The sequence below is a fragment of the Bos javanicus genome, chromosome 9 (genome assembly GCF_032452875.1).
Source record: "Bos javanicus breed banteng chromosome 9, ARS-OSU_banteng_1.0, whole genome shotgun sequence".
Taxonomy (NCBI): domain Eukaryota; kingdom Metazoa; phylum Chordata; class Mammalia; order Artiodactyla; family Bovidae; genus Bos; species Bos javanicus.
Window position 1 is genome coordinate 18,616,625 of NC_083876.1, and position 15,239 is coordinate 18,631,863.

Sequence of the window (15,239 nt, forward strand, 5' to 3'; positions counted from 1 at the left end):
ACAGTATTAAACAACTCTAATTTAGCAATGAGATGAAAAAGACATTATTGGTACTGGTCTCTCAAAGTGACAATTTCTAGAAAGAACTAGTCTTAATCAAAATCCGCATGACCATTTTCTCATTTCTAAGATTTACCAGATTGGGTTTACTTTTTTCACATTATCTTTTTTCTGAATTTTTTTAATATAATAATTAGTGAGGAATTCCATTTGTAAATGATCAGTTCTACTATGTTACAAGTCAGGTTGTTTTTCTTTTTTAAAAAATTCTTATCTGATAGTAAAAGTAACATACTATTAAAAAAAACAAACAGTAATGTAAAAGATAATTTGTGGAAGTCCTCATATCCCCATCCTTTAAAACTTTTTAGACATATACAGTTGTATGTGTTTTATTTTCTTAAACTGAAACAAATATGGGCAATGACATAGAAAATGCAATATCCAGGCTTAGACACACTGGTCTTTTCTCAGTTCCAGGAAGATGTCATTCTTACTGCCAACGGCTAACTCCCAAATTCTAAGGCAATGTGTCAGGCCATATGCAAAATGACAGTTATTATAATTACCTACTCATTGAGACCTTACATGTGTCAGGCTCTATAATAAGCACTTTACACATATGATATCATTTAATTCTCATAGCAGCCCTGTAAGAAAAGTATTAGTTTATAGTTCCAAAGACTGAATACTAAGCATCTCGAGTTTCAAGGCGTAAAGGAACTTGTCAAGATGACACAGAGAAAAGATGGCAGAGCTAGGATATGAATCTATACTTCATTCAAAAAAGCCTGACCTCTCAGTATTATGCTGTATTCTATGTATTTTGCTGGAGTTGTAAAAATATCTTTGCTCCCAAGTGCTCATCTTCTACAGTGAATAACAACAAGCAAATCAGTATATTTTGCTGTAATTATCTTCAACCTTCCCTCTTAAACTACAAATTCCAAGTGGACAAGGATTATGTTTAGTCTAGTCACTATTATGCCTCCCCTACCTCCAGGGTCAATAAAAATGCATGTGGAATGAATATTTTCTACTTGCTCTTCATCAAGAACTCTTTGGACCTACAAGTTATCAAATCAGATTTTTATTTAAGAAATGAATTCCGTAACAGACACAAAAAACTTTACACTTACCATTGTTAGGTATAAGCTCCATATCCCAAGGACTCATCTTTTCTGTATCTCCATTGTCCCAGCTTAAAGAAAGGAAAACCTTTATATTAAAAAATCTAAACACTGCATTGCAATTTCAATAAAATCACACTGAAAAATAAAGTAACTACTTCAGTGTTTAAAAGGAGTATCTTTAGCATTTTAACAGATGGGGAAAACATTCAAAGCAAGTCAGGCTGAACCAAAACACAATACTTCCTTACCAAACATTGTAGCACTGGAACAAACTATCAGGGTACTCAGGCTGAAGTGGTTCCTGGCTCTCAATTGTTCCAAACCACCAGGCATCATCTATGACTGATCTGAAACGGTCACCTGGCCAAGAATAAAAGCCATTTCATTACTCTTAAGTGAAACGCTGCTGCTGCTCCTCTTTCCCAAAGTATCCCTTTAAGATGCTAAAAAGCCTGTATTATTATTAAAAGACCTATAAAAAATGACCTACACACTCCAAAATAAATTAGTAAATAAAAAAAATCAGCAATACTGAGAGGAAAAGTTATATAACAAGCACACCTGAAGTGTGACTTATCACCTTTCAGACCATTTTTTACCATTTATTATGGTAAGGAGAAATTCACTCTTATTTTAAACATTTTTACCAATCTACCACTTTACACTCACTTTTCCTTCCTACAGAAAGAAAAAACAAAACAAAAACTAACCTTTGTAAAACAGACAGCACTCTATAATCTTTTCCTTAACCAACTGCATTCAGCTGTCATATTACTGAAAACTGCTTTCCTCAAAGACTCTGATAAGCTATCTCCTCACCTTCCCTCCATGTCATACGAAAACTGTTAACTACTCCCTGCCTTTTTACCATGCTTTCCCCTTTCTAAGCTCTCACAGTACTTAAGTGATTTTTCTCCTGGTTAATTCTGAAAGATTTGAGTTCAAATAACTTATCCATGTCACTTTAAACAAATTAATCTATCTGAATCAGTTTCATTTTCAAACCCACTTTAAAAAGTGTTTATATTCACATTTTTTTTACCAAAAAGGATTTAACAATGTACAAAGACATGTAGTCGTCCTTCAATATCTGTGGCAGATTGACTGGCTGCAGGACACTTCAGATACCAAAATCTGTGGATACTCAACTTCCATATATAAAATCACGTGTACATGCATGTAACCTACGTATACCTTCCCGCATACTTTAAATCATCTCTAGATTATTTATAATATAGTTAATACAATGTAAGTGCTATCAAAATAGCTGTAAATACTATGTAAATAGTTGGCCAGCATAAGGCAAATTCAAATTCACTTTCTGGAACTTTCTGGAAATTTTTTTTCTCCAGAATATTTTTGCTGCAAGGTTGGCTGAATCTGTAGCTATGGAGGGCCAACTGTAGGAGCACAAAATGCTTTGAAAAAAATAAATATAATGACAAAAAAGGAAAGTTGGAACCAGGCTGTTAATAGAACACAACTGCATGTTGCTGAGTTATATATATGTATGTATATACATATTCTGGGTGAGCATGCACTGAGATCAAATTTAGGTTCAAATTCAAGCATTCAAACAGCAAATATTAACAGGGAAATATGAGCTATTACTATAGAGTCTCTAACTGCTCCTGAGATACATATTAGTGACACTATACTTAGTGAGAAGACATTACATAATTTAAGAAGCAGCATTACTGACATCACCAACACCTGAAGAGTAAACACAGTACTGAGTTTCATAAAGCTATTTCTTGTGATCCTACTTAGACTGATGACATTATGCTAAAGAAGAACTGGATAACATGTGCCATACCACAATGAATGATACTGTACGATAATGACAATAAAATTAGAATAAGGTCTACCAGCGGAGGAGCCTGGTTGGCTGCAGTCCACGGGGTCGCTAAGAGTCAGGCACGACTGAGCGACTTCCCTTTCACTTTTCACTTTCATCCACTGGAGAAGGAAATGACAACCCACTCCAACGTTCTTGCCTGGAGAATCCCAGGGACGGGGGAGCCTGGTGGGCTGCTGTCTATGGGGTCACACAGAGTCGGACACAACTGAAGTGACTTAGCAGCAGCAGAGTCTACCAGAGTAAGCCTTAAGGACTGGCCGAAGTAATTATTACTGATGTAATTTTAAATGGCAGTTGGTAAAAACATCTTCAGAAATAGAAGATTAACTAGTTACCAACTTTAGAAGAAACATTAACAGTAATTTATACATTTAAAATTATAAGATCCAAATGAGAACATTCTGATGTACATCCATTTGGACTATCTCTTCAATATGAACAATGCTTGCCATTATTTCCTTACTTACGTTGTCAGTACATTTCTGGAATATTCCTGGGTTCTAACTGGTAATATTTGTTCTGCCAACTTATTGGCAGATGCATGTCCTTAAAAATCAGAGATGAGAAAACTTCCCTGGTGGATCAGTGGTAAAGAATCCACCTGCCAATGCAGGAGACAGGGGTTTGATTCCTAATCCATATGGCGCAAAGCAACTAAGCCTGCCTGAGAGCCACAGCTATTCAGCATGTGCTCCTGAGCCCGGGAGCGGCAACTACTGAGCCCACGTGACACAGAGCCTGTGCTCTGCAGTGAGAGAAGCTGCTGCAACAAGAAACCTGTGTATCGCAACCAGAGAGTAAGCCGGCTCTCCACAGCTAGAGAAAAGCCCATGTAGCAACAAAGATGCACCACAGCCAAAAATAAATAAAATTTTTAAAAGAGATGAAATTAATCTTATCAACACATGGAAATAATTTTTAAAATCACATGTACCAAAGGCTTATATCCAAAACCAAGAACTTTTAACTCTTTCTTCTTGAATTTACTTACAGTTTTCTACGTGAGTATACAGCTATTCCTTTACTCATCAAGTTCAGACATTAAGTATTGGCCTGTCTCCATATAACTGTATATAAAGGGTATGTGCATTTTGTTTAATCCATTTTCAGTTGTCCTCTGTCAGGCTATACTGTATAAATATTGTTCACTAATGAGTCCAATAGCACACAATTCCTTTCTCGCAAAAATCTGTATAATCACTTCATTTTCTCTGAATTTTATGAATAATTTCCCCACATTCTCTAACAACTCAAACTATAAAACAGTCTTCAATAGATAATTTCCCACAATAATGACAATAAAGTCAAAGTCAAACATGTTAGACAATTTATCAGTTTTACTTTTTCTCCTGAAGATTTCTCTCTAAGAGGACAGTGTCTTCTGGACTGTTTTACAGACTTGCCAGACAGATAGTATTCTGAGACTTCTGCTGACTATTACTTGGGAATTTCTTTTGGCGATTTCCTGTCCTGAATTTCCTGTCTCTTACTGAGATTCCTAGTCTTTATTATTTCCTTATTTGATAGAAAAAACGAACATGGCAATGGACTGGTTCAAAATTGGAAAAGGAGTAGGTCAAGGATGTATATTGTCACCCTGCTTATTTAACTTATAAGCAGAGTACATCATGTGAAATGCCAGGCTAGATGAAGCACAAAGCTGTAATCAAGACTGCCTGGAGAAACATCGATAACCTCAGATATGCAGATGACACCACTCTTAAGACCGAAAGCAAAGAGGAACTAAAGAGCCTCTTGATGAAGGTGAAAAGAGGAAAGTGAAAAAGCTGGCTTAAAACTCAACATTCAAAAAGTAAGGTCATGTCAACAGGTGCTATCACTTCGTGGCAAATAGACACAGAAACAATGGAAACAGTGAGACTTTATTTTCTTGGGATCCAAACAAAATCTCTGCAGATAGTGACTACAGCAATGAAATTTAAAAGATGCCTGCTCCTTGGAAGAAAAGCTATGACAAACCTAGATAGTGTATTAAAAAGCAGAGACATTACTTTACCAACAAAGGTTTGTCTAGTCAAAGATATGGTTCTTCGAGTAGTCATGTATGGATGTGAGAGTTGGACCATAAAGAAGGCTGAGTGCCAAAATATGTATGCTTTTGAACTGTAACGTTGGAGAAGACTCTTGAGAGTCCTTTGGACTGCAAGGAGGTCCAACCAGTCCATCCTAAAGGAAATCAGTCCTGGGTGTTCACTGGAAGGACTGATGTTGAAGCTGAAACTCCAATACTTTGGCCACCTGATGCAAAGAGTTGACCCTGATGCTGGGAAAGACTGAGGGCAGAAGGAGAAGGGGATGACAGAGGATGAGATGGTTGGATAAGGCATCACCGACTCAATGGACATGACTTTAAGCAAGCTTCAGGAGATGGTGGAGGACAGAGAAACCTGGCATGCTGCAATCCATGGGGTCATAAAGAGTCAGACACAACTGAGCAACTGAGTAACAAAATTTGATGGAACACATCTTTCAAAGCTTTCAGAGAAATGGGACATGGGATGTAAATTTTTTTCTACAGCTTGCATGTCCCTATTTTTAATGACTACACTTCCATAATTTTTCTTTTTATAGCACACAGGTATACCCACTCCAATATTCTTGGGCTTCCCTTGTGGCTCAGCTGCTGAAGAATCCGACTGCAATGCAGGAAACCTGGGTCGATCACTGGGTTGGGAAGATCCTCTGGAGAAGGGCAAGGTTACCCACTCCAGTATTCTGGACTGGAGAATTCCAAGGACTGTACAGTCCATAGGGTCGTACAGAGTCAGACACAACTGAGTGACTTTCACTATAGCACACATGTAAATCTCTGTATTTACCAAGACCAAACAACAAACAAATCACCACACTAATCCCTTCCAATGGTACTAGAGGAGGAATGAAATGCTATATCAAGTGAGGTGCTTTCTCAAAGCAAAATATAGCATATAGGCATGATACTCTACTTCAGAGTGGTCCTTTTAGAAATTCTTAAATACTCTAGTAAACAGCATAACCATCTGTATATAAATTAAAGTACCTTAAATGCCTGGAGACTTTTAAGGTTTTCTAAAGTTTTTTTGAGTCTTGGTTACAATATTAGTTTTAACAGAGGTACCCAATAAAAGAAAAAAGTCAGTTTAGTTTAGGTCCCAGTACAATTAAACATTTTCAATGGAAGACATCTTTTGTTTCAAGTTTGAATTCTGTCATTACTTCTTTTGGATAAAAATTTATTTCAGTACATATACTAACAAAAGGAATAGTTATAAACAATCTTATACATAGTTACGAAATATGAGAAAAAACATTCAGATTTCAACATCATCTAGTTTAAAAGTATTATTATTCTTTAAAACAGACAAGCAAACAAAAAAATACCCCAAATTCCTGATACAATATCTTACTTTCCTATTGACATTGCCACAAATGGCAATATTTATCTGATTATCTAAATAATGAAAAACATATATCATTTATTAGATAAAACGATCATTACAACTTCCAAATAAATAACGCACCTATATTCCACCGCCTATATTTTGCATCGTCAAATTGTTGTCTCAAGACGAGGAAATCTATAACATCAGGCATATCATGGTACCTATTAAAACAGAAACAAATTCATCAGGTCACATAACTACAGATATCTAAAATACATTCAAATGTACCCAAATCTTGAAAAACAATCTACAATACTAAGAAACTACTGCCTCTTTCAACAGTCCTTACTTCATTGTAAATGATCCACCGGTCAGTTTACCAGTATCAGGATCTAGAAAAGCAAGTTTAAGGCAGCAAAGGGTAGGCAATCCCACTTCATACTTTATGCCAACTATTTTCATCAGTTCTTGTTCCTGAAGAAGATATAGAAAATAAGAAACCATATTCACAAAATAATCTGTTAAACACTAGGTGACTATTTTGTATGTATGTATAAAAACCCACTGAGCTGTGTACTTAAGATTGGTGCACTTTGATGGTATGCAAACTATATATCAATTTAAAAAAAAGAAAACCTTATTGAAATAAGAATTTTCTAATACAGTTCCAGAGACTGAGAAATAATTTTGAACTATTACTGATAAATCTAGAAATACTTTCAAATTTACAAAGATGAAGTTTGCCTTAATATGTTAATGTTGTCCAATTCTCACCATAATTACATTTTAGTCCCAACTTATAAACTATTAGAATATATATAACTCAATCTTAAGTTTCTTTAAAAATCTATGCCTATGAATTATTTCAATTAAAAGAAAAAGCTATCTTCATGAAACAGTTTCTTACAGTGAAAATAATAACATTAAATACAACTTTCTCTATAATCACATCTTTTGGGGCTTTAAATCATAAACACCATACCCGCAGTTCCATTTTATGCCATGGTTGTTTTTTGGGATTTATACTATAAATTTTATTTTTCCGGGCCATCTCAACATATGCTTCATGTCCTTGTCGGAAATAATAAACCTAAAAAGTAAATAGTGTCACAATTTTAAAACTTGCATGTGTTTCCTTTAACCAAAATGCACAGTATCAGCTAAAACTGTAGGAGATTTAATGTCCTGTAAATGAAAAGAAATTCTAATATTTTGATTTTATCCTTCCTTCTTTTCCTTCAGCTGTCCTACTATCACTTAATAATACCCAGTGTTCTAAATAACATTAAAAGGTTAAGGATAGGCAGTAACTTTTTGGCTTTTTGGTCTCACCACTTTATTTTAGGTTGTATAATAAAGTATGTTGTAACCTGGGGTCATGTTTAGTTTACTGTTTACCTATTTTGTAGCAAGGAGTTTATACAAAGGCAGGGAACTTTAAAATGAATAATCTATTTTCAAATATATTTTATCCTTATGAAGAGAGCAAGACATGTATTTATTCTCATTTATGGAGGTCAAATTTAAGTGACTCCTGACTACCGCTAGAACTGGTACGTGAATACAGCACTCTGATACCAAGTGTTCTTCCCACAACTAAAACAGCTGAGCTTGTTGAAAAATGCTATCCAAATTTATCCTAACTTTTCACTGTAAAGCTACTGAATACCAGATAACCCTGTCTCTTAACATTAACAAAAAACAAGGAGACATGTACTCCTGAGTGGAAAACTTTGGTCTAGTATATTTTCATTTTAAATTCACAAAAACATAGTCCAAAATGATGACTAATCAGGACTAATCACATTTTCTTAAAAAATTAAATGGTAATTGGAAGATAACATTTTTTTTAAAGATCTAAGAAACATTATGAACATTATAGTTATTTAAACATTGATAAAATACTTTTATGAAATAAAAAAAACCCACATAATTACCCTTCAATTAAAAATAAACAAATGTTAAATTTTGCTTTTCCTTTACCATATATTTTAGGAAAAAGAAAATTGGCCACAACATCCTCTTACTAAAAAATACATACTGGTTTTTTAAACGCTAATAAACCTCTATTCTCTTACAATATTTAATTTTCTATCGCAATTTTTATAGCAGCCATAAAAAAAACATTATTAAAGCTTTCCTCTTAATTTTCCTTTTTTCCATACAGAGCTACAAAACGTAAACTGAGATATGAGATACTTCATAAAACTGCTACAATTCTCTAGAATTCTGTTTCAAGAGCTGTAAAAAGTGTTTAAAGTTATTTGAATGAAACAAAGGATATTTTTTAGAAGTTAAAAAATACCTCATCACCCATCTGTGGCACAAATGGGCATCTTCGGGGTAAAGTGTCTGTAATCCATGTTGAAGGTAACCATTCTTCCAACGTCAAACCGTTTTCCGTTAGTTCTCCCACAGCCAATCTCTAAGAGTGTAAAACAATATCAAATAATATTATCATGAAAGCACTCATCTATCAGTCTGCCCAGGTAGTTAATAACACAAAAGGGGAAAGGGATCTTTGAATAAAAATGTATGTTCTTTAAGTATTAAAAAACCTTATTCTGGGAAGATGGTAGTAGTGGCAAAATAGTTACGTTCAATCTCACCAACTCACTCCATAAAAAAGTACTACATCAACCAAAGCTCCAAAGACAATATTCAAAACAAAAGTAGGTGATGAGATATTCCCATAAACAACAAAACAGAAGCTCTGTGTAGTTGCCTTTCCTCTAAACATTCTCTCAGTTTCACAAACATTGGTTTGTCCATGTAACAAACCAATACATATTTGAGGTTTTTCTTTAAAAAACCCTAGGCATAGCATGTTGCTAAGAAGTAAGAAAGACATTCTTATATGGGCTGAGCAGTGCCAGGATACAGAAGGCTAACTTTTATGGGCTGGACATTATACTTGCATATAGCCCAAGAATATTCCCTAGTCCTGTTAAAGTAGCCATTTCATGTGTAAGCTTCTAAAAAAATTTTTTTTTCCAATCAGAATGCTCTCAAGCCAGGTCTCTTACTTTGTAACTTTCTGAATAGGCCTTTAAGAAAAGTTTAAAATTTCTGGTCACCTACAAGTGGCCGTGATAGGCTGGAAACTCTTACCTTAGACTTTGGAAAAACCAATTTTCTAAAAGCTGAAACCTAACATATATAAGTAGAGAAACACCATGTTGCTGATTAGAAATGTTTTGGTTCAGTGTTTGTAAACTAAGACTTCTAAATTTTATTCTCTTGTGTTTGCTTAAGAAAAGGGAAGTTATAAGGCAGTTATCACCGTGAGTTAATGAAAGTTCATAAAAAGAAACACAGTCATAATGGGATATGAGAGAATACTACTTGCAGCAGGTTCCTTTAGCTGTTACTCGGTATTCATCTTCCTACGAACTCTTCTTCCTATTAACCACCTTTATATTTCTGTTAAAATACATTAGAAGAACTCTGTGGAGAAGAACGGAGGGATAAAGGACTCTGGCATTTACTATACATGAGATGAATCCATCCCATGTACTGAGATCCACAGATTGTATCAGTCTTACATATAATGAGGTGCTCAGTTAAAGTATTTGAAAAAGGCTTCCTTTGACCTAGGTAAAATGCAAAAAGGCAGGAAAAGGCTAAAAATTACTAACTCCAGCCTCAATATAAACTACTAGTTACACTACTCAAGTATTTCTTCCCAGAGTGGGACAGCTAACAGCTCTTACATGAAGTCAGGTAAATTGGATATTAAATAGAAGTAATCATATTTATAACTGTAGGACTATGGCATAACCAAGAATCATTATGATAATAAACCTTACTCAGATCCTGGGGATCCTTGAAGTTTTGGTTAGATTTCTGTCAGTACTAATAATCATTTATGGGATAAAACACATCGATAGTTCTCTAAATTTCCAGCCTCATGAACTGAGACTTAATTTTGGAGATAAAGGTAATTAATCTATTTTCTTTCTATCCATGGCAATTCTTCTAGGCCCACCTAAAATCTGACCTCTTCTGGAAGGCTTATCTGAAACTCTACGATGTCTCCCTTTGGTTTGCCAATTAAATGTATCATGTGGTATTTCTCCTGTTTTGGGGAGAGGGGATTCAAACAACTTGGTGGTCACACATTGTTTTTGGAGTAAGTACTTTGTCTTACACTTCTTATTATTGACTGTATTGCAGGCACTAGATGAAAATTCATTGCTCTGATTTCCAGAGCTCCTAAACAACATAAGGGATACATGTCAGATACTATCTGGGATAACTGTACTGCATCTCAGGAGAATTCTAATAAGCATGTGCCGAACAAGGTTTTTTTTTCTTCTATTGATTCAAACAATTAACCATATGGAAGATATTTTACTTTTTCACAGATGCAATAAACATCAACTAATGATGTCTCAGTTATTTTTCAGCTTTACAACTCTATGCAGAAGAAAGGAAATGTTACTGTGTTTACCTGAGATAAGATGACTAAGGAATAAGAGCAATTCTATCTACTGTCAGATACACTGATAGGCTGAAAAAAAACCATGTAAACAAAATCCAAATTACAGGGAGTAACCTATAATATCCGAACCTTAAACTATTTGAAACATGTACCAAACAAATTAGTGGCAAACAGACCCTGGGATAATACTTTAAGCAAAAAAGTGAAATTAAAACATGCCAAATAGTAACAATGGATCCAAATGTGGCATGTAAGAAGAAGCCTGAGGTATTAGTTTATGGATAATTATCAAATAAAAGGGGACCAGGTGAAGTAAACTGCATTCTTAGGACAAAAGAATTATGGGACTTAACACTGCAAACCTCCAAAGTTTCCAAAACCGTCTTGAGATGGAAAAAAAAAAAATGTTTACCTCATTTGCCAGATACATGGCTTAATCAGCTTTATATGTCTATCATGTAAAATAATGGGGTCAGCCTACATTTACCATCACAGGCAAGGAAGAGGAGGAATACTGTGGCTAATGTGTGGCATTCTCTTTGGTAAATATTCTCCAGACAAAGGCAAAGGAGGTGACAAAGGAGGCTGCAGAATCCAAATTAAAGTAATCCATAATTATACAGCTGAAACAAAACAAAAGCTCAATTGACGCAGATAAAATAAACACTTAAGACAGATGCAGTCTTGAAATTTTTCAAAGCTCTCTAAAGATAAACATCCTATAGTCTCCCTAGTATTTAATTCTACAGATAACATCTTCCATTTAATTCTAAAAATGGCATCGGTTTTTAAAAAAACCTTGCATTTGTTTCACCAAATGTGCTTCGAACTTACAGTCTTTTGGGGAATAGACAATATGTCCCTTGTATTTCATTTCCTTTAGAGCAAAAGTTAAACAGTTCCTGTTTTTTAAAAAAAAAATATTCCGACTCCGTAAGAACTAACAGATCTTATTCCCATAACATTTATCCCTTGTCTTTGATCCGTCTCAAATTATCCACAGACTAAAGATGTAGTTATCAAACCAATACTACTGCCCTAAGGACTAGTGATGGCTCACAAGCTCTGTAAATTAATGAAGGCTTGTTACCACAGTAGTATTTTCAGCAGTGATAGTTTGTAAGGATGGTTGAAAGACAAAGGCAATTAAAGGCTAATAAAATATGTTTTGTAGCATTATTTTTTTACATAAATAAACAAATTCTACTGGAGTCTCAAGAAAACTCTGCTCATAAGATCAAATGCTCAATATATAACAATATGATAATTCTACAAGTAAATACTCTCACACATTAAACATTTTAAAAATTGAGGAAAACTAAATAGATCTCTATATGCTTTATTTTACTACTGTGTAACTCCATGTTTTTTCTATTAATACTTAGCTGGTATACCTGAACAATGTTTATGTTTATCTGCTGCACTTTTAAAATGTGTAGTCTGTTTTCACAAAAAACATATATATATATATAATATGTATAATATCTATTTATGTAATTATATATATAGAAAAATATAGATAATATATATATATAAGTATATAGCTCAACCTTTTGTTTTCTTTCTTTGGGCTTCTTTTTCTTTGGTGATACTGGTCCATCCTTTTCTTCATTTATTTTTTTCCTATCCTTTTTAATCTGTTTTTGCTTCTGTTTTTCAGATTCTTCTTCTTCATCTGAACTGCTTTCTGCTTTCTTGGTTTTATGCTTAGGAATTTTCTTTGGTGGTTGCAGATTAATTCCAGCATCTGCTGTCCAGTCAGAATAATCACTGGAGTAGTCACTAAAAGGAAAGAGGGATTTAAAAAATATACAGAACAAGATACGCATTAAGACTTGCTGTACGCACATGTAAAGAAAGATCATAATAAAAAGTAATGGGCATCCCTGGTGGCTCAGACGGTAAAGAATCTGCCTGCAATGCAGGAGGACCCGGGTTCAATCCCTGGGTTGGGAAGATCCCCTGGAGGTGGAAATGGCAACCCACTCCAGTATTCTTGCCTGGAGAATTCCTGGACAGAGGAGCCTGGCGAGCTACAGTCCATGGGGTCACAAAGAGTGGGACACGACTGAGTGACTAACAGACAATGACAGAATAGTACATACTAAATGAACTAAAAATACTTCCTAACTTTCAACTCATCTTCTAGGTTCTTACAAGTCTGCAGGCTTAACTTACTTAAATATCTCCAAAATTTTTTAGGATAAATGAGGCCTAATTAAAGTAGTTCTAATTAAACAATGAATTTAAATACCATTTTTAATTTTAACAAAAATATAGATTTGAGTTTCACATGTGTTCAAAATATTGTGGGGTCACAAAGGTAAGGAGCAGAGAGATGGTCAGTTTCCTCAATTCTAGTAACAGAAAGAGAGCTCTAGATAGCATAGGAGGCATCAACGTTGAGGAAGAAGCCTAAGAATTCCCTTGTTGAGGGTAGGTGGACACTCTTGAACTCCCATGGTAGAGCACTGGTGGCATCACCGTAGCTAGATATCGACCTGCAAGGGTCAGAAGTATTCTATCCAGTGGGAAGACCCTGCCTGCAAACTTACTAAGCATCTACACACACTTGAGGTATAGATTATGCTTCAAAGCATAGTATGATTCAGAAAAATGCAGGCCTTAGTATCCTATGTATCACTATCAATCATGTTTGCCATTGGTTGTATCTCACTGGAAACTCTAACAGATCTAAGCTTTACTAAACTGATGCTGCAAAATAAAGAATCCAATTAAGTTGTCTTCTGTTTTAATTTTAGAACATGAGAATATTTAGTACTTGACTTTTTAGTTTTATAAATATAATTGCCTTAATGGAATCTAAATTGTACTATGTTAAAATCAATTATCAGGTTGCCTAGACTTACTAATGTATATCCTCACTTCTCTAAAAATATCACTGACAAGGCTTAAGTCATATTTTTCTGGAGTTTTATTCTACTACCTCATCCTTCTGGCCCAAGTGTCTTTTTTTATGGGCAATTTACCTGTTATCTCCCTAAGAATAATCATTGCAGATAAAAGTCAAATAATTAAGGTGTTTTCTAGTATGATTTTCATGACTTCATCTTAAAACTTAAAATTTTAAAGTTACATAAAAAACATGTGCAGAAACTATTCTGGATATTTGGGAATATATCTGCAGGGCAAACAGCCATCCAATTGGCTATACTGAACTTACCAGCATTTATTTACACTGACCTCAGCCATGATGGCAATGGCAACCCACTCCAGTACTCTTGCCTGGAAAATCCCATGGACAGAGGAGCCCGGTAGGTTACAGTCCATGGGGTGGCAAAGAGTCGGACACGACTGAGTCACTTCACTTCAGCCATGATCACTGTAAATGGCACTTGCCAAACTGCTCACTGTTGCTATGCTATGGAACACTCAGCTCTTACAGAAAATCTGCTGCTGCCAGCACAGAACTACAAATGCCAGAGGCCTATGTTCTTTACAATAGTTTCTCCAACAGCTGAAGTGAACACTGTTTTTTCAAAACAAGAACTTTTATGCTGTTGCATGGTCTGAGATACAAGCATAACTTGTTTTATTGTGCTTTGCAGATACTGTGGTTTTTCTTCTTTCGTTTCTTCTTTACAAATTCAAGGTTTGTGGCAAGCTGGCATCAAGCAAGTCTATCAGTGCCACTTTCCCTATAGCATTATTTTTAAATTAATGATGTTTTTAAATGTTGAATTTTTTTTAGAGATAACACTACTGCACACCTCACTGTACAGTGAAAATGCAATTTTTATATGCACTAGGAAAATAAAAATTCATGTGACTTGCTTTACTGCAATATACATTTTGGTGGTCTGGAGTAAAACCTGAGGTGTTCCAAAATATAAATATACTCTATTTCCACTGCTAAACCAAAAGAAAGCAGGTTTTTCTTCTGCTGTCTTGTTTTAAATATAGGAAACTACCAGACATAATGATGAACACTTGCATATCATTACTAGGAGCAACTACTGTGGAAACAGGATATTATGTCCTGTGACAATGTCCGTGATAATAAGAGGTGAAGAATTTTTACACATAGCCTCCTGGTTTCTTTGGAATTTTAAGAACTAATGCTGTCAAGGAATAAGTATCAAGGGCTAAACATAATTAGCATTCCCAAAGGCTCTACTCCTCCTTGTTACTAAGACCTCACAATGTCAGGCAAAGCCATTAAGCTCTGTAACAATATGAATCACCAGTTAATGGGCTGAAGGAATCCTTGCTTAAATGATCAAATGGGATGGGAAAAACAGGAAAAAGGGAAAGCTTATTCTCATTGCCAGAAGAAAATACTACTAGCATTTAACAAATTCCACTATAAAAGATAGTTAATTCTACAAAATCTCGTTACTTTCATAACTTAATGCATAAGTATTTCTCAAAACCAGTAATGAAACTAGTTTGTGGTT

The 15,239-nt window shown here is 34.8% G+C and overlaps 1 protein-coding gene across 5 annotated transcripts in view; it reads right to left on the reverse strand.

The window, feature by feature from the left end:
- Nucleotides 1-15,239, reverse strand: part of PHIP (pleckstrin homology domain interacting protein) — a 128,267-nt gene that overhangs the window by 25,417 nt on the left and 87,611 nt on the right. For all 5 annotated transcript variants that reach the window (XM_061427263.1, XM_061427267.1, XM_061427266.1 and 2 more), the window contains exons 23-29: nt 12,372-12,603; nt 8,683-8,802; nt 7,360-7,467; nt 6,727-6,851; nt 6,516-6,598; nt 1,382-1,493; nt 1,140-1,201 (exon numbers count right to left, since the gene is read on the reverse strand). In XM_061427263.1, coding sequence (XP_061283247.1) covers nt 1,140-1,201; nt 1,382-1,493; nt 6,516-6,598; nt 6,727-6,851; nt 7,360-7,467; nt 8,683-8,802; nt 12,372-12,603 — 842 coding nt within the window. The remainder of the gene's footprint in view (nt 1-1,139; nt 1,202-1,381; nt 1,494-6,515; nt 6,599-6,726; nt 6,852-7,359; nt 7,468-8,682; nt 8,803-12,371; nt 12,604-15,239) is intronic.